General features: G+C 42.6%; 1 protein-coding gene across 1 annotated transcript in view; it reads left to right on the top strand.

Moving 5' to 3' along the window:
- Positions 1-13998: 13998 nt before the first annotated feature.
- The window catches only part of prdm1a (PR domain containing 1a, with ZNF domain), a 14866-nt gene continuing 8412 nt past the window's right edge, over positions 13999-20452 (top strand). The window contains 3 exon segments of the mRNA XM_063880043.1: positions 13999-14213; positions 17787-18119; positions 20414-20452. The exon segment at positions 20414-20452 is cut by the window's right edge and continues 81 nt beyond it. Coding sequence (XP_063736113.1) covers positions 14187-14213; positions 17787-18119; positions 20414-20452 — 399 coding nt within the window. The 5' untranslated portion in view covers positions 13999-14186.

Here is a 20452-nt window from a genome sequence, read left to right as displayed (position 1 = left end):
GTGTGTGTGTGTGTGTGTGATTGCTTGTAAAGACGCATTGAACTGCACCGCTATCCCACCACAACAGACTATGAACCAGTTAAACCCAGCCCTATGATCGGGTGGCTCACACACTCACAAACCGTCTTTCACTATTCACATACAAGAGAATAACGCACAATAAGGTCTACGATGTCTTTAGTATTCCAGTGTTGTTATGTTCCCTTTCACTAACCCTATCTTTTATTTCAAAACAGCCATAAGATGTTTAAGGACCAAACCATTCTTCTTTGAATCTAGAATGCTATTGGGGACCAGTTCCCAAACAAACTCGTCAAGAACACCTCAAACCAATGCTTGAGTATCAGAGTTATTGTGAGGCATGGAGGGATTCTAAGATACCTTTGTCGACAGTTCATAACTAGTCTTATCATCCCAGAACGAAATGATATGGATATAGAGGTAAATCGTACACTGACCACCTCCAGATTTGTCATGATTTTCCAACTTTCAGTCTTCAGACTCAACCAATGATGGCTCACCTCACTAAGGATATATATCAGATTTGGTGCACGTCAAGAGTCACAGAAGCCATTTTCTTACGTTCAAGAGTTCCAACCATCACTCAAAATAGTGGGATTCCTTTCACAGTTTTACAGCAATTCTAACCCAGACCCTGGTGTTCACTGCCCGTCAGGACATGCTGTTCTCCTGGACGATTACTATTTTAATTATCAACACAAACATCCTGCTGTGATCTCCAGTCTGTGTCAAACCAACAGGACTTTCACCTCTTGCTGGATGTATTGTTGGGACCCCCCACCCCCGCCTCCCTTTGGCCTAATTACAAAATGAACACAAGCCGTTTAATGTAGATGTATTGTTATTAATCGTTTTATTAATCGGATTGTTATGTATAGCTGACAGCTGTGGAAGACCCAGGCCACTGATTATTTTTTATTGATTTTTGTTTCGCTTAAGGCGGGTGATATTTTGAGCTTGTGTTGTCTGGTCAAAGCTTTGTCCTGGAGGAGTGCTTTGATTTAAACGAGGATAAGGATTCAACTTCGAGTGGAAGTTGTCCCAAAGTCTCCATTGGGCCAAGTCCTGTTTGTGATCCTTAATGGTTTTTATATCATTTTTCATTGTGGATTGATATTTGTAACACTGGAACAACTGGCCAATGTCTCCATAGCATCCATTATTCTTCTATTACTGGTTTATTTTGATTGTAGTTATGAATCTCCAAGCTGGTCTGGAGTCTTAACAAACATAAGTGAAGCTGAGCAGCGTGCAATTATGTGTCTGCTTTGACTTTTCTCTACAAGGTCTCCACACCAAGTATGGTTGTACTCTGGAGCTCAGTTTCATTGCTTTGGGAAGCTTAGTCAAATATAAATTGAAGCTAAATGGTCACACCAAGTCAATATCCATCTCCAGTTCTGGTATATTATTCTTAAAAGCATGACAGAGTAGCTGAAGGACCAGCTGAGTAAGGTTTACTTTCTGTCTTGTAAAGGCGTGTTAACATAAATAATCTACGACAGTTTGTACTATCTTAACTTTGCTTGATAACGGTATCCAAAAGAATATCTCCCAGTTAATGATTCATTGAGTAATAGCGTGGCATGCATGCACCTTTAACCCCTTTAAACCGTTCAGCGGCTGCAGCGTGTGTGTGTGATTGACTCGGACAAGAGAAGACGTTTGGCCTCGGGTCTTGGAGGGTTACAGTCGTGGTCAGCTTTTTTTGCCACGATGTTCCCTCTGATGGGGGCAACTTGGTACCAGGTCACAGAGGTTATGGCACGGGTGAGCTTTTAAGGGTGATGTGAGGGTTAGGACCCAGGTTTGAACAAGGAGAAGGGGCCTATGAGGGTCACACCATCTCCAGGTTTTAGTGGTCAGCAAAAGTGTTGACTAAGGATGGAGCAAAGGTGTGTGTGTTTTTGGTGTTAGCGTAGCTCCAGTTCTTCAGTGTCAGAGAGAGAGAAATGTTACCTAACTCTAGATTTTGGAGAGCTTCTTGATCCACACTGTGAGTCTCTCAAAAGTCCTGCACAGCTCTTTGTCTTGGAGAACTTTGGTTGTGGTCAGCTTGTGTTGTTGCACGTCGACCTAGGGGGAATTTAACTCTCAGTTTCAGGGTTAAAGGCGTTGGTCAGCTTAAGGGTTTGGATCAGTCAAAGTTAGTAGTATCACACCTTCTCCACTCACAAAATCAAATCCAGAAAAAATACCGTTTGTAACGTTTTGTTTTTTACTGCAAGCCTTCTTTGGTTTGACTTATGATTCGCCCACTCCCCCACCAGCTGGATACCCTTCAGTCTTTGGTAGCATTAAGTTGAGTGCAATTAATACAAACTAAATGATGTGAATGCTTTCCATTGTGTATGTGTGAATCATGTGGTTAGAAGTTGGAGAGGAGTGGCATTTTACGCAACTGGATGCTTTCATTCAATTTATGAGTATGGGATATGGAAAAGGGATACTTTATTGGTATCAACATGACTTTAAGGGTACCGATATTGTCCTTTTTTTAAACGATACCCAGTGCGTATGCTGATAGTCTTAGTCAGCATTTGGGGTTCAACCCCTGAGCTTCGAAGGACCTCTGAGAGCCACATTTATCCACGTTTTTGGGGGTTATAGAAGTGGTCATCTTGGAGGGTCAGAGCGAGGGGGTTGGGGCCGGGTCATCGTGGCTCCAGGTCCAGGGGGTAATGGTTGTGGTCAGTTCCTGGGCAGAGGAGCCTCCGGGGGCCTCTGCTAGCGTCCAGGGGGCCGGGCTGCAGCCAGGTCAGCGGGTGATGGATGAGGACGAGGCTGATTATGGCAGGTGCCCACCAGTCCTGACCAGTCCAGCTTAATCAGCAGAGCACTCGGACAACAGACCCTATTTAACCCCCTAATGACCGGTCACTCAATCTGCACACACACACACACACACACACACACGGGAACATCATGAACGCAGGAGCAATTAAAGTGCTGCTTGTAGTGACACATCATTTAATTAGGAGTTCACAGCTGAGCGGCTGCAGACTCTGAAACGTCAACATTAATCAACATTAATCTAAAACATTTCAATTGAACTGAAATTAAGAGAAATATCTTGACGAGTCAGTTCATATTCCTTTCTTTCTTCTTCTGGATTTCTAATCGGCGTCTGACATTGCATTATATGTACTAAATACAAGCTTGTGTGCGCGTGTTGAGCTGCACTTTTGTCAGTTGAGCGTGTGCAGCGTGACCCACTTTCTGCCAGTCATTGTCTCAGTTCATTCTGCTTCATTTGGCGCAATGTGTGTTTGGAGTGTGTCAGATAATGTTCTGCATTCACTCATGCAACATCTGAAAGGACCTAGAAGTATTGTGGTTGGAAAGTCCTACTGGATTCCCCGGATTTTACGACAATTTTGGCCCGTTTTAGTCGATTATTCACTTAAAGGGATAGTCCGGCGAAAATTGACCCCAGGGTCTTTTTGTGCATGAAAACTGATCAAGTGAGCCCCCAGAGAGTTTTTTTCATTCATCAACCAGTATTGAGCTTGCTTGGAAAAATATTTCGATCGGGGCAGTGCACAGAACGCTTCCAAAACGGCATTTTTAACATTGCTCGGAATAGCACCATACCTCTGCGGTAGCATGACTAGGGTCCCTACACATAAAACGGAGCACCAACAACGTAGTTTGCAAACCCGAAGTTTATTAAAAAGAACTGTTTTACAAGACTCACCAACTGCCCCCCATTCCAGCTGCTCTCCAAGGAAAGTCCACACAAGTCGATTATCGGATGCACCGGAGATCAGTTCAAGGAGGAATGTTTTGGAATGTATAATCCATGGAAATTCATATCTATATCGAGTGTTGACACGGAAATGAGAGGAGTATGCCGGTAACTTCCATGCAAGTCCTTTCCATGGAACTCATTGTGTGCGCGTGTGTGTGTGTGTGTGTGTGTGTGTGTGTGTGTGTGTGTGTGTGATCTCATTAGTGAAAGTAGAAAGTGTTAATTGGACAGTTAATATCAGAGGTGTGAGGACCACTTAGCATAATGAGAGACAGATAACAGCGGGAAGTTTGTGTATTGAGTGTTTATTTTCATTTAGGAAAGCACACACACCTCCTAGAGGCTCTGACAAACATGTCCTCTCTGAGCAGGATCACTTCCTGTCATCTATCTACAATCTGCATGTATGAAAGGTATGAAAAAAGCCCCAAAATGACAAACAAATACTGAATCACAGACTCGGGGAGCGCAGACCTTAGCCAGGCTTTTTCAACAAGTGAAAATGGGGTTAGCCTGCTTTTGATTTTTCTCCAAAATAATGGCTTCTTCAGAATTTTGTGTTTGATTCAATTCATGGACAGTAGTTTTTTCCGTAATGCTGCTAAAATCAGACAAACAAAGCCACAAATATATCCTCCAGTCAACCTGTTACACCAAAACCTGTTGCATGCAAGTTTCCAGTGTGGGCTAGTACATTTTTGAAAAGAGAAGGAAGAAAGGAAAGGACGGAAAGGAGGGGAGAAAACCGAGGTAAGGAGAGGAGACAAGGCTGGAAAGAGAAGGAAGGAAGGGAAAGGAGAGAAAGGAGGGGAGAAACCCGAGGTAAGGAGAGGAGACAAGGCTGGAAAGAGAAGGAAGGAAGGGAAAGGAGAGAAAGGAGGGGAGAAAACCGAGGTAATGAGAGGAGACAAGGCTGGAAAGAGAAGGAAGGAGGGACGGGACAGAAAGGAGGGAAGGAGAGGAAACAAGGCTGGAAAGAGAAGGAAGGAAGGGAAAGGAGAGAAAGGAGGGGAGAAAACTGAGGTAAGGAGAGGAGACAAGGCTGGAAAGAGAAGGAAGGAAGGGAAAGGAGGGAAAGGAGGGGAGAAAACTGAGGTAAGGAGAGGAGACAAGGCTGGAAAGAGAAGGACGGAAGGGAAAGGAGAGAAAGGAGGGGAGAAAACCGAGGTAAGGAGAGGAGACAAGGCTGGAAAGAGAAGGAAGGAAGGGAAAGGAGAGAAAGGAGGGGAGAAAACCGAGGTAAGGAGAGGAGACAAGGCTGGAAAGAGAAGGAAGGAGGGACGGGGCAGAAAGGAGGGAAGGAGAGGAAACAAGGCTGGAAAGAGAAGGAAGGAAGGGAAAGGAGAGAAAGGAGGGGAGAAAACCGAGGTAAGGAGAGGAAACAAGGCTGGAAAGAAGCAAGTGAGGGTGCGAGGGAACAGGAGAAACATGGTATAAAAATGGAGGAGGAAATAAAAGATAACGGGAGGAGAAAGACAGATGGAGTCAGGCAGGATTTAAAAAGGGTGGGGGGTAATGGGAGGAGTCGAGCCTCAGGTCGGCTGTTAGTCGCTGTAATGATTTTCCACTCGTTAAATTAGTTCAGCAGATTTATTGTAAGTTTGTGAGTGGCCAATAAAGATCTTGAGTAATAATTTGTGATTTTATAGTGGGCTGTTAAACATTTTAATATCGCTTTTATTGGGGGGGAATTTTGGATTAGATTTTGTTCATGCATAATGGCAATACATGCCTCTAATGTAATCCAATATACAGATCTAAATATGCTTTCTGTGCGAATACTCAATCAAATGACTTTATATTGAACACATTATGGAAATGAATGATGAAGATGGAGTTGATTGCTGATTCGTAAGAGGTTAAGGGTGAAATATATGCATTTAAATATCCAGAGAAATGTGTTTCTCAATTGAATTTGTTTCCGATGTTTTTGTAATTAAGAATCAAAAGGACATAAATGAAGTAGCTGTGAATAACAGAAAGGACAGTTAGTCGTACCATGCATTACATTACAATTGTACAAAGCAAAATACTGAACCTTTTAGTAAGCTTTTCCAGTTCATCATCAGCTCCTCAGAAACAGTCGCCCAAAAACTAATCAATCAATAATCGATCAATAATCATTCATTTTAGGAAAACGTGACTCTTTAAAGCTCCTGAAAGAAGAATACATTTTCTAAGAACAATGAAAATACTTATTGAATGTAATTACTCTCATAAAGAGGAAGATAAAAACACTTCAGAGGAGAATGGAGTCATTATTAAGTCCAAACATTTTTTTTTTTCAACCGCAAATACACGATGAGTCTTTCGGTGTTGCACTGCAGCGGATTGTCCACGGGCTCCATATAATGGAAACTACCAGGACAGGGGGGTGACGTGACATCAGGTGTGTGTGTGTGTGTGTGTGTGTGTGTGTGTGTGTGTGTGTGTGTGTGTGTGTGTGTGTGTGTGTGTGTGTGTGTGTGTGTGTGTGTGTGTGTGTGTGTGTGTGTGTGTGTGTGTGTGTGTGTGTGTGGTGACTCATTGCACGTTTCCGCTGTTTACTGGAATATTGCTGGAACATGTTTATGTCCTGAAGTTTTTAATGGCTACCTGAGAGTGAGTGCGGGAAGCCTCTCAGTCCCTCTCCTTTTTCTCCTTCTCCTTCTTTCTAAAGCGCTTTTGTAAAAAGTGTATTTCTGTGTCTCAGACCCGGTTCTTCGGCTCGCCTCGGGACTGACGCTCATCGTCGGCTGAGAGTGACGTGCGCCCGCAGTGAAACACGCGGGAACGACAGACAGGAGCACAACATTTAGACGTCGTTTTTTAAAGTCTGTGAGATTCTCAGCAACTGAGGTTATTTTTAAACCTCCCGATAAATCGAGATTTGTTTGACAGAGAGAGGGCTTAGTCAAGTGAGGAGGGTTCTGTGAAAACAATCCAATACACTTTTTAAGAAACTGTTTTTTTTCGTCATGTTCACTGAGTCACGTTTTTTTACGTCAAATACTTATGGGAACACATTGACGTGTAATAAGTTAGGAAATTGTGCAGAGAGTGACACGCAGTTTACTCAAAAGGATTACACAACCTGAAGCCATTTACAACAAAAGGAGAAGATTGATATCTATGGTGTTAGCTTAGCTTAGCATAAACAGCTCTCTGATCTATAGTTTCTCTTTGTTTACTGGACTTCTCACTGTAATTTATGTTTCATTTAATATTCCACTCCTTGCACTCAACTATATGTATTTGATTTTACTCTCTGATGCTGGTTTGTTATTATTTCTATTTTGAAATATTGATATATTTTTAGAATTGACCATTTTAAGGTCACTCATTAACGTGTTATTTAATCCGTACTCAAACAGAGAAGTAAAAAGCATGAGTGGTAGTGTTACTGGTAGTTACGTGCTGGAGCTATTTCCTGACAAACTGCAGATGGGTCAAAATAACTTCAGGAAGTTTGAATTTTGATATGTTTTGCTATAGCTATGAAACCCTACAGCCAGACTTTAAGTTCTAACACTAAGCTAAGACCCCGGAACCCCTCAGCAGGACAGCAGAAGTTCTACATGTCTTTGTTGCAAACTGAAAACCGACCTGTTTCACTTGTACCTGGTCCATTCACCCCAACACACACACACACACACACACACACACACACACACACACACACACACACACACACACACACACACACAAAACACTTACAACAGTTCACAATATACCCAGAACAAAACGCAGCCTTATTTTTTCAGTTTCGAAAACACAAACCCGTAAAAAAAAAAACGTCTTCGGGACAACTCTTTTGCGGGTTTTAGAACACATGAGTTATTGTCCATTTGTTGTTCAGGAATTTATTTGTTTCCGTTTAAAAAGTGTGGTAACCTGCCTGTAATCTGCTCAGCTAATGTCAACATCCTGTCTGCAAACATCTCTGCATGCTAGCAGTTTCACGTTGTACCTCGACACAGCCTGTGTGTGTGTTTGTGTGTGTTTAGCTGCCTCTTAATGAAGAGTGTGTTTGGTTGCGTGCTGAGGACACTGTGATTAGCTGTAGACACTGAGGGGGGAGATAATGGGGGTGGGGGGGTGAGTGTCTGGTTTGGGTATTGCTCAAGTTTACCCTTGGCCTTTCTGCTACAGCCATCTGTTGAGAGGGTGTAAAGATGTACCCACTCGAGTGTGTGTGTGTGTGTGTGTGTGTGTGTGTGTGTGTGTGTGTGTGTGTGTGTGTGTGTGTGTGTGTGTGTGTGTGTGTGTGTGTGTGTGTGTGTGTGTGGATTGGCAAGATTAAAGGAGTTGGCCACCACACCCCTCCTCTCCCCCATTCCCGATGCACATCCAGTACTACTTCTTGAGGGGGGCCTCAACCCTGACGCATGCCACGCGCTCACTGCTGTCCCCTACACACACACACACACACACACACACACACACACACACACACACACTCACAGCGGATCATGGTTGTGTCTAACCTGCCTAATTCTCCCTAATGGCTTCTCTATTCAGGGATTAACTCCCTAAATCCACACACACACACACACACACTCAGAGTCCACCATGCCTTGGCCAACAGTGTAACCGTCATTTGCTAACACACCGTCTCTCTCAAACACACACACACACACAAACACACACACACACACACACACACAAAGGAAATGGACAATAGCTGATCTCTTCGCAGTGATTTGGCATCAAATGGCCTGTGGGCTGCAATTAAAGTGTTTGGGACTCTGGGAGGAGGACGGGGGAAGATGGGAAGGGAGGAAAAGTAAGAGGAGGAGAGAAAGGAGAGGTTTATCAGGATGAACCATTCCTCCTTGTGTGTGTGTGTGTTTTCTTTAACAGGGTTTTTAAAGGCATCGGTACCAAATTCATTGTCAAAAAAGCGAAATTCAAATTCCTTGTATGTGTAAACCTACTTGGCTATAACCCTGATTTTGATTTTGAGTGTTATAATTGCTTAAATACTACTTATGTGGAATATATTTATATGCACCACTTCATAAATATCAGGGTTTCTCTAGAAAAATACAGTATGAGGTGCTAACGTCACTTCTGGTCTAAATTAGGCCCTGCCCACTTTCCGGTGAAAATCCTGCATCACAGCGAAGCACAAAATAATAGTGTCTTCATACCTTGAAGCTGCCTGTTTCTTTACTTCCTCTCCAGAAAAAAGGAGAGTAAAAGAAAGGATCAGAAATCTCAGTCTCAGTGTCAGCCTGCTGTCTGCCACTCGTCCCCGGCAGACCCACCGGACATCCATCCCCTCTTTATTCTCCGTAAGCTGTCTCTGCCGTCTGACCAGACATCTGACCCCACCTCCATATCTCTGGACTCATTATACCCTTTCTGACCAACAGAGAGATTGTTTCCTGGCATCACTTTAACATTGTACATGGAGAATCTGCATTGTGGTTTGAGGGAAGAGGGAGCAGAGACCCTGTTACCTGGTTTAGACTAAACCCTAAATCGTGTAACTTCGACTTTATGCGTGCTTCTTAATAATTAAGTTATCTTTGGCTCTTTACCTGAGGTCTCCTCTGAGGGACCAATAAAGGTTTTCTGATCCTGATGAACACACACTGACACTTGCATCCAGAGGAATGTGGAAAGGTAATCTCACCTGTAGCCCCCAAAGCTCACTCACCCATCCCCATCCCCATCCTCTCTTTCTCCTTTCTCCTCTCACCTTCACTCTCCCCCTCTCCTCCCCCGTCTCCTCCTCATGGCTTGTATTTTGAAAAGCTCTCACAGGGCAGATTTCAGGAAAAACACACTGACTAACCGCCGAGCCGAGTCAAAAGTTTATGTAAGAGAAAAGTGTGTGTGTGTCATGTACCCGTGAGTGTGTGTGATAGAGGCCCTCTGTTAAACTAACAGAGACCCAGGTGGTCCCGGGGCCCTCTTTTGTCTGCCCTCTCCGGCTCCTGCATGCATGCCTGCAGGAGCCGGAGAAACAAAAAGACACATTTCAATGTGACTTCAGAGCAGTTGCAGGGGGAGTAAACTACCCTTACCTAAACCCCCCCCCCCCCCCCCTTAGATAATTTGCTTGAATTTGATGTGGTGAAAGGCAAACACTGTGATGTGAATGAGGTATTTTGTGATGTTTCGAGGGGAAAGTAAAGCGGCTTCAATGTTTACACACTTCTACTATTTCTATATTTTTGCATGGAAAGGAAAGGAAAACTCCACAGTAATCTAACAAAAGAAAAAGCTTTATCCATCTGAATTTGGGTTTGTAAGGGATTTACATATTTTGAGAAGCATTCATCTGATCTACTTTGATCTGGACACCAATCACATGCACATATATATTGTTTGTTTCAGTTTGAAACTGTTTTCATTGAAGAAGACATAAATCTTCTTCAATGAAAATGTACTTTTCCATGCAGAATGAAGTCTAATGTGTTTGGTCTCAGGCTTCTGTCTTTAGGTAAACAAAGGGGCATCGGGATAATAAATAAACATATTGTAAGGAAGTCCAAAGCAAGCGTTGAGTATCCAATGAGGGCGCAGCAGAAAAGTGGGACTGGGTTGAGGAAAGAGTGAGCTGCGGTGACCTCTCAGTTAGGTCATGCTGAACTTTACCTCTGAACGTTATTTTTTTGCAAATGATTTTCCTTTCAAATCAAACTGGACTTGAACTCTGTGGAAATACCTTCGCTAGGCAACCGACAACAAAAATGGAAGCCTCCACAGAGCGCTGATGTATCTGCTCTCAGCCCGTCAATCAAAATAACTTTTCCTTTTCTTTTAATGTTTCAAGTGTGAACATGCTGCTCACACCCAAAAGATCCTCATGCATGGAGTAAATTAGGTGCACAGCTGAGAGGATTTGACCTGCTGTTGTTGGAAGAAGTCCAGTTAACAGACTTGAATGAGTAGTTAAATGTTACAATGATATCAAAAGTCGGTCCTTTATAGGGAGACTTATCGGGAATATTGAGAACACAAGACGACTTGAAAGAATCGTCACTGTTTGGCATTATAAATTCCCCCCCGAAATAAATTCATGCAAAATAGTTGCACATGATGTACTGTAATTTATGCGTGCATGTGTGTGTGTGTGTGTGTGTGTGTGTGTGTGTGTGTGTGTGTGTGTGTGTGTGTATGTGTGTGTGTGGGAACCCAGGCCCATTGGACAATGTTTTTAAAAAGAGACAACGCTTGCTTTTTTCTCCCTCTGTCCCTCTCCGGTTGTTTTGCAGAGGGAGGACTTGCTCGGTTGCAAAGCATCAACATGTCCGACAGCTGTGGCACAGATCTGCAGCTGTGCGTGAGTGTGTGTGTGTGTGTGTGTGTGTGTGTGTGTGTGTGTGTGTGTGTGTGTGTGTGTGTGTGTGTGTGTGTGTGTGTGTGTGTGTGTGTGTGTGTGTGTGTGTGTGTGTGTGTGTCGGGGTCGTCTGTTGGCAGGAAGCAGTAGGCAGCGAGTGATGTGGTCAGACCCTCTGTCACCAGACGGCGAGAGAGAGGGAGGTCCTGTGTCTCTCTTCTTCTTCTCTTCTTCCTGTTGCTTGTTTTCTTTTCCTGATCATCGTTCTTCATTAGAGGAAAAGAAAAAAACACACACAATCAGACGGAGACTGGTTTCTCTGGAGGCCGATACTGATGATTGTCGCTCTGCTGGTGCGATGCTGCTCAGAGACAGAGTTTCTGTCACTTTGACGCAGGTTTAACCCCGGCAAAAAATGCAGATACATCCAAAATTCAACTTTTCTCCCAAAAAGTGAACCTTACCAGTTTTTTCCAGGTCTCCTTTTTTAAAGTTAATCAGGAACAGTGTGACTATCCACTTTGTTAATGTCTCAGAGGACAACATGTATCATTTTCTTTAATTACTGCCAGCTGAATTTGACACAAACCACTGAAACTGGATAGCTTTTCTGAAGGAAAACTAATTCACATGAATAAAAACACCGTGTATTTAACAATATTTCTATTTTTAATCTGATTAAAATGTCTTATTTCAACCAGGTTTTGACTCCAATGTATTTTTAAACAATATTACAATCAATATCTAATCAATATAAGGAACAGTTTGAGCTGACCTGTTTTTATTCTGCACTTTTCAAATATATTTTTGGTGTTGATTTTCCATCAAACTCCGATGTTCTTTCATTTCAGCATTATTCTTCTAATCCTTATTTTTCGCTCACATCTTTAGGATGTTTCGTGCCATTAAATGACAACGCTAGAAGAGGAACATCGCCGCTTTTTCTGGATTGGTTTAATTTGTAGGAGGGGGGGCATCAAGAGAATAAATACAGAGAGAAAAGTGATGGAAAAAGAGAGGTCAGTGTGGAAAATCATTTCTGTAAATATAGTGGGTAAATCAAAGGGACGGAGGGGAGGGGGGTGAGGCAGTGAGTGGGAGGTAAATTGGGAGTCGGGGGGACAATTAGATGGGAATTTCCAGTGTTAGTGAGCGAGGAAGCTTTTGTTATAACAGAGTGAGAGCTGTTTCATGCATGCAACATTTAGTTGGTTATGAACTGATATAAAGCAGAAAAACAGGAGGAAAAAAGGCAAACAAATCGATAATTTGACATATTAGTTTCAATAAAGAGTAATAAAAGTTGAAAGAGAGCAATTTTGACAAAATAATTACAACAGAAATCTTCCAAATGCAGTAGTCAAACTTCTGCAACCTCCCAAAAAGTCTGACTCTGAAGTCAAACACACAGAAAAGAGACTCCAAATGTAGCGTCTCGCTCTCCTCATTTAGAGAACTGTAAGGAAGAAGTATAATCATTTGCTCGAGAAACAAGAGGAGGAGAACGAGGTCAGTGACCCCGGGAACCTTGGGAATGATGCAGTGTTAAGCTGTTAAGGAATCTCAGATCACATCAGCACATAAAGGGCCAGGAAACAAGGGGGATTTCCTCCCTCATATTTGTAATCTTCGTCCAGTGCTTTAATTCCATTATAAATATCCAGCGAAATTCGTTACAAAGGAAGTGACTCAACATCTCCCATGTTTGACCAATGCCTGATAGTTTATAATCGTATTCTCTTTTACATATTGGAGTCATGTCTGCATGTGCCTTGCCCCATTGTCACTCTTGTATGTTAATTACATCCATTTCGGATAATTTAGCAAGACTTTAAGGGGACCCTGTTATCATTTTTGTGCTTGTCCCTTTCCTGTAGTGCGTTGTATAGGTTTTCGTGCATGTCAATGGTCTGCAAAGGCTAAAATCCCAGCTAAAAGTTCCTATTTACTTCCGGAAAATAAGGACACCACTACGTAACACTCGCGCTCTAACACATAGTACGTGATAGGGCGTGGGGCGGGACATCTGTGAGCGGTGGACTGGGCTATGGTTTCAGACAGAGGGTGGAAAGTCGTGCTGCAGCACAGACAGTATGAGAACTATAAAGAGCTTTCTGAACATCAAAGCAAGGAGACGTGTCCCAGGAGAGACACTTAATATTAATATGAACCTGAAAGTGAGCAGCATATGTCCTCTTTAATCAACTTGTATGTTTCCACACGGAAATAATTGAGATTTAATTTAGAAACTTGATGTAAAGTCACTTAAAAGAGAGAAAGTGAGGGACGGAGACAATAGGAGAAGGGAGTCATTTTAAATGGAAGAAACGAGGGCAGACCAGTCCTGCCCCCTAGAGGCAGTGTGTGTGTGTGTGTGTGTGTGTGTGTGTGTGTGTGTGTGTGTGTGTGTGTGTGTGTGTGTGTGTGTGTGTGTGTGTGTGTGTGTGTGTGTGTGTGTTTTCCTGGGGAAGAGAGGGACATCCTGTGACAGTGACTCAATGCTCCCCCTCAACACGCACACACCATATACACACACGTTGTTTACCACCTTTCAGACTGCTAACAGCCATTTCACACACACACACACACACACACACACACACACACACACACACACACACACACTCACATACACACAGCATCATCATTGTAAGTAAACTTTATTTTCATGCATAAAAAAGTTTTGTGTGTGTGTGTGTGTGTGTGTGTGTGTGTGTGTGTGTGTGTGTGTGTGTGTGTGTGTGTGTGTGTGTGTGTGTGTGTGTGTGTGTGTGTCGCTCATGTCCTCAGGTGAAAGCTCCTGCTGCTTCCGAAGAAAAGTGTGTTTTTTTTCTGTGTGTGTGTGGGGGGGGGGGTAGTGATGTGGGCGTGGTCAGGAGGAGGGGTAAGCACGGAGGGGGCGCGGTCTGTCGCGAGAGAGCCTGCCCTCTCTCCAGCTTAGTCAGATGGATGTCGGCATTGTGAGGCATTTGAACACAGGACAGCGAGTGGATCACACACACTCGCACTCACACTCACACACACACTTTGACACATACCCGTGGAGTATCAGCGCTCGGATCGGGACGGACATAAGGGGAGAACTGCACCTGTCCTCCACACACACACGCACACACGCAGAGGATCTGACCGGTCGTCCATATGTGTGGATGGGACCAAAGTTACACGGTGAGTACGGAGCCATCAGAGAGGACGAGCGAACTTTCTAAACCCTTCTTTGTATTTTAAAAAAAAGCATCTATTTGAGCTTCTTTTCTGTTGTTGTTGTTTTGTCATTTTAATATAAAAAAACGAAGTTAATTATTCGGGATTATAAGAACCAATTAAGTAAAATAATAGACTTGTTTTGGTTTTCTTGAATCCAAACTTAAAGTTAGATATTAGATTGTTCTGTCTTTGTTGTGCTTGTTTCTGCCTGGAAATTCAAAGAGGTTTTTATATCTGACTTTCCATATTTACAAATCATTTATAAGCTGCTATAGAGGTGATTCTGGTTATTTTCCTGCACTTTTTTAAAGGTATTTATATTGTTGTGACTGCTGTCAGGAGCTCTTTTCCCTTGAGCTGTTTCTTCAGATCTTACATTTGGGATTTCAGGATTTGTTGCACACTTTAAGGAGTTTTGATTTGTTTTTTTAACAAAGCAAGCGGGACTAAAAAGTTTGAAATTGCCGGAAAAAGTGTCCTGTCATCACTGAGAATTTGACTTTGTCCTCCTCTTTGGATTTAAATGAAATGGCTGTTTTCCCTGGGCTCTGGTTGAACAGCTCACTCAGTTTCATCTTGACTTGACTTTATTACATTTGCACATCATCTTTTAAAAATTCCTCTGACTGTGCAGCTTTGGTGTTTTCAGTTGGTCTGAATGTGAGAGGTGAAATGTTTTCATGTTTTTTTTGGGTTTCAGTATTAGTTCTCGATGTTGCAGCTGTTAATGCAAAGATGAATCTGCTGAAATATTGAGAAACATTTCCATTTCTGGTCATTTTTAAAGAAAAATACGGTTCATTTAAATGGCAAATAGAGCAGAAACTGTTGCTGTGGGAGGAATGACTTTTTATTGCTGGAAATGTCATAGTTTTACAATTCAAAAAATGTATTTTGTTGGATTTAAATACATTTTTTTGATTTGCTTTGAGTTGTAGTCTTAAAGTAAATGCAGGATGTGTTTGAGGCAAAGAAAATCTACTTTTTATGAAAGATTCTCATGAGGGCTTTTAATCATTTTCTTGAAAGTTTGAGCAAGAAAAAGTGTTGCAAAACTACATTTTAGTAAATATGCAGAGATGATGAGGCTTCTGGCTTATTAGACTCCGTTTTTGTTCCAGTGTGTGTTCCCTTAAAGGATTTAAAATGTTAAAATTTCCTTTTTTTAATTATTTGAGGCGACTTTACTCCGTGTCTTTGGATCTTTTCTAGGAGCAGAAGCAGTTAGCAGTGACTTCACAATGAGAAACTGAAACGTTGACTTTAATTAAATGTATCGTGTCAACAACATTCACATGTTAGCTGAAAGCATGAATATTAAGGGGAATATATTATTGCTTTCAACTAACCCTAAAGCAGTTCATTAAAGTCCGTGTTTGGGTGTTTTCGGTTCAGTTCGATGTGCATTAATTGTGTTTCTTGCGGCTTCAGAAGTATTCACAGACTTCAGTGTGGTCACTGAAAAGATCTGCTGCTTTCCGCTCGCCTGCGTGGGATGAGCAGCATGTTTTTCCTGACTGGATATCTGCGCGTGTGTGTGTGTGTGTGCGTGTGTCTGTATGTGTGTGTGTGTGTGTGTGTGTGTGTGTGTGTGTGTGTGTGTGTGTGTGTGTGTGTGTGTGTGTCTTGGGTGGGATCACGTTTGAAGTTTTGTTTGTGCTGCTGTGGCCCCCCAAATGGAAAAGATTTGGCGCTCCCTTTTCCTCATCAGCCCCCCCTGTTCCTTACCAACACACACTTATACACACACACACACACACACACACACACACACACACACACACACACACACACACACACACGCACACACACACGCTGGGAGTCGGGATGATTTGCCGGTTCCGCTGCAGTGCCACTCTGCTTCCAATTTTAGCTTCATTCAGACACAGACAGCGTTTCCTTCCTCCAGCTTCAACCCCAGGAAGAGCTGAGAGGAGGGGGGGGGGGGGGGGGTACATAGGGAGGAAACAGGGGAGAGTTCAAACTCTATAATCTGAATAATCTTCTTCCAGAAAAACGAATCATTTATGCACAATTCATGCAAACAAACACACAAAACGACTGCAAAGGAAATCTAGAGAAGTTAAGAGTGTTGAAGCATGAAGCAAAACTTTGAATTCATATTAAACACTTCTTTATTTGTCCAACGGCAGGGAAATGTACATTGATAAAAGCCAAATAAAAGATCAAACATAGTAAATAAAGATGCAGGTTAATAAAATAAAACCACACTACATTAAAGGCCGAAAGATACGCTGCAGCCTCATTAAAAAGGAAGATCCCAAAGCAGAAAACATGGATTAAGTGCAATATTTCTAGCAGCTTTTGCTCTTTGATTGTTACCATTTCATGAGGAGTGGATGCCATTGGTTCATAACTTATGAAATACATCAGTTAGACTTTAAATTCTTAAAAAGAGGAAGGTTTTTTGTCACTTTTCTACGAGACACGTGTTGAGTTCCTCTTTGTTCCTCTTTGATCAAAGTGTCTCCGCCTGACTCATCTTAAATCTTACACCGAGGCTTTCAGACGGCAGATCAGTGAGAAATCAATCAGTTTAATTTGGGATGTGGGAAACACGGACGGATAATATTTATTTTATTACCTCGGAGTAAAAAAAAAAGGGATTCAATAACATATGTGATATTTTGGTTTGGACGATCCCCTAATTGTTTCCCAAATTAGTTTTCTGTAAATAGTTGACAAGACAAACAGCTTCCCGTCTGTTTCTGTGTGTGTGTGTGTGTGTGTGTGTGTGTGTGTGTGTGTGTGTGTGTGTGTGTGTGTGTGTGTGTGTGTGTGTGTGTGTGTGTGTGTGTGTGTGTGTGTGTGTGTGTGTGTGTGGGTGACAACAGTGTTAGTCAGACCCCCCTCATTGAGTCACCCTCACGATAATCACAGCTCTTTCTCCCTGCCTTCCTCTCTCTGTCTCCTTTATCTTTTGTCCTCCTCTTTTTTATTTCTTATCTTAGTCACTCTCATATCTCCTTTTGTTCTGACTGCAGCTTTCTTTTTCACCCTCTTGTCGCCGCTTTCTATCGTTCTATTTTCCTTTCTCCTCGTTTTGCCTCTCAGGGTTTCCTCTTCCTCCCTTATTCTCTCCTTATCTTTTCTTATAGTTATTAAACTTGCTCCTTAAACTAGCCCTCTTTTATTCCACTCTTTCATATATATTTTTGTCTTTGCATTATTTAGTTTTCTTTCCATTTAGTCAAGCCTCTGCTTTCTTTAATTCTTCCTTTACTTTCTCTTCATATACCTTCTTTTAATTGGTCTCCTTTTGCCTCTCATGGTGTGTTTTTACCTCCCTCCTTTCTTTATTCCTTTCTGTCTTTCCATAAAAATGTTGTTTTTTTCAATTAATAGAGCCATGTTTCACTGTGTCTGCAGTTTCGATTGTTCTGTTGAATTTCCAGAAAGACAGAAACAAAATCATTCAAAATGTCACGATTAGTTGCAAATGAGGGGCTCTCCTTTAGGGGATACACACATTTTAAATATCTAATTGTCTCTCTCCCTTTGTCTCTCAAACAGGCGACCTCTCATAGCTCGGCCATGTTGACCAGTGAGGGGGCGCACACCATGGAGCAGGAAGAATCGCACCACGGAGCCAAGCTGGCCGCCACGGCCACCACCAGCACCAGCAGCTCCGGCTCAGAGGCGATGGCCGACACGGACCTGGACATGGAGATGGAGATGGATGACGCAGACATGACCCGGTGGACGGAGGCCGAGTTCGAGGGGAAGTGCACGTACATGGTCAAGGATACGGCGTGGGAGGCAGGGCCAGACGGCGACGCCACGACAAGAGCAGAGGCCTCGTTGCCCCGAAACCTCAACTTCAAACACCTGGCCGACAGCAAAGAGGTCAGTCATACACACACACACACACACACACACACACACACACACACACACACACACACACACACACACACACACACACACACACACACACACACACACACACACACACACACACAGAGTCATTTGCACAAACTTTCTCTCCATTATTCCCGCACAGAGTAAACCATCTGCACACACTCGTGAGTCAGATGTCAGTCATGTAATGAAGAGGGGGTCGTGTCTCGCCAAAAAAACTACACACACACATTACAGAGAGGAGTCTGTGTGAGAGTGAGAAACGCCCGGGGCCAAAACACACACAGAAATCTCATGCATTACATGTAATTTCAGACGTATGCAGTTCCTCTGCCTGCAGACAGTGGGCGCAGTTCCACATTTTGAAAGTAATTTTGTCAAACGCTGATTTTTGTGATATTTAATGAGTTTTCACGTCAATTTTGACCCTTCAGATTCCTCACAAGTTAAATATGTGTTGGTCTATGAGGTTTTTGTCTTTTATTAAGCTTTATGCCTTGAAACCTGGACATTTTACCTCAAATTGGACAACTTTCAGAAGCCAGGAACGGTAGCTTGTAAGATCACAACTTTAACATTATCCGTCAGTTTTGTTACCGGGCAGAGAACAGAAATCATGACACATTTCCTGTGTCGATGTTTCTCAACTAGCCAAACAGAAACCTTGTGACTTTTTTCCACAAAGCTGCACGGAAAAAGTTCTAGCCATTGATCCGAAAGGAGTTGAAAAAGTCAAAAAGTCAACTCGTCAAAGGTTGAAACTGAGATGTGATATCAGAGAGGTATTGCACAGGACAAACGTTTAGCTTTAGTTTAGCTTCTGCAGGTTGAAACATAATTATTAAATCAGCATTTTGCAACAGCTTTAATTAAAAAAGCCAAGAATCACAAGATACATTTGAGCCAAAGCATCAAAATGAACCTTAAAAACTAAGATTTGTTTCTACTAAACCGATTCCAAAGTCATCACACTGCTGTCACGGTGGACTGAAGCGTTGTTTTTCAGTTTAAAAAAAAGTGCATGACTGCAGGTCAAAGGGCTGTGGCAATTTTGACACTTTCTGAGTTTGTTTGTGGCGTGATCGCATAGATTTTCTCATCAGGGTCTTATCTGCTGCAGGAGTGAAGGAGCGAGAGAGAGAGAGAGAGACTGATAGAGAGAGAGAGAGAGACGCTGATAGAGAGAGAGAGAGAGAGAGAGACGCTGATAGAGAGAGAGAGAGAGAGAGAGAGAGAGACGCTGATAGGCTATCAGCTAATATTTATCTGGACCACGGGGAGGAAGAAGGGAAAGGCTGAGGATGGGAGTTTGATCAAAGGAGATTTGGGTCAAAGAAAGAAGCATTGTAAAAGTCTGTTAATAAGTCAGAAACACTTAATGTCTTTGGGGGCGTGGGGGGGGGGGGATTTCCCATGTCACCAGGGGTTTGGAAAAGACGCCTGTATGTGTGGGCTGTACATGAATCAAGTGTGTGTGTGTGCTTCCCCACCATTCACGACTGGAGCCTAGCGTCTAGTCGCCACATAATCCCTCTCTTGTCTCCTCCTCCTCCTCCTCTTCCTCCCTTTTTTTGTTCTTTGATTGAATTAGAAATGAAATTAAGGAGAGAACAGTTTGGTATTTTTTGATGTTTCTGCCCTGAAGCTTCTGAAGTGGCAGCAGTTTTTTGTGGCGACGAGTGGAGGTGTGATGAGAGAAAGAGAGAAGAGTTTTTACAGTTTTTCCTCCAACCACACTCACTCTCACACACACACACACACACACACACACACACACACAAGGAACTGAGGTGTGAAATTGGCCCATTAATCATCAGTGTGTGTTGACAGCTGGATGAACATATAATAAGACTTATTGGACCTAATGACACATATCGCTGATGGATGGGCACTACAACACACACTCCGCAACTTCAGTAAAAAAATATTGTTGTTCATGTGTGTGTTCTCTTAAAGAGAGCATCATGTGTCCATGAACAGTTCATCACATCTATCTCTCGGTCATATTATAAGCAGGTACATTTCACTTTTCAAGTATTGCCACATTATTACGCATTTTTAAAAACATTTCCAAAAAAAAACGTGAATTGATTTACATTTATTTTGTTCGACTGGTTATTGCATTAGATTAGTTCAAAGAAACTGGGAACGTAGGATTTACATGTATTCAAACCAATATAACACACAGTTTTGGGTGCACAGATATTCAGACTACACAGCCACTTCAAAGACCGCATGGATCTCTTCTGTAACCTGTGTGTGTGTGTGTCTTTCTGCAGGTGGTCGGTGTGTGCAGCAGGGAGTACATCCCCAAAGGA

Source organism: Eleginops maclovinus, chromosome 3 (assembly GCF_036324505.1).
Source record: "Eleginops maclovinus isolate JMC-PN-2008 ecotype Puerto Natales chromosome 3, JC_Emac_rtc_rv5, whole genome shotgun sequence".
Classification (NCBI taxonomy): domain Eukaryota; kingdom Metazoa; phylum Chordata; class Actinopteri; order Perciformes; family Eleginopidae; genus Eleginops; species Eleginops maclovinus.
The sequence above is the reverse complement of the archived record's forward strand: the minus strand, read 5'-3'. Positions and strand labels throughout refer to the sequence as shown.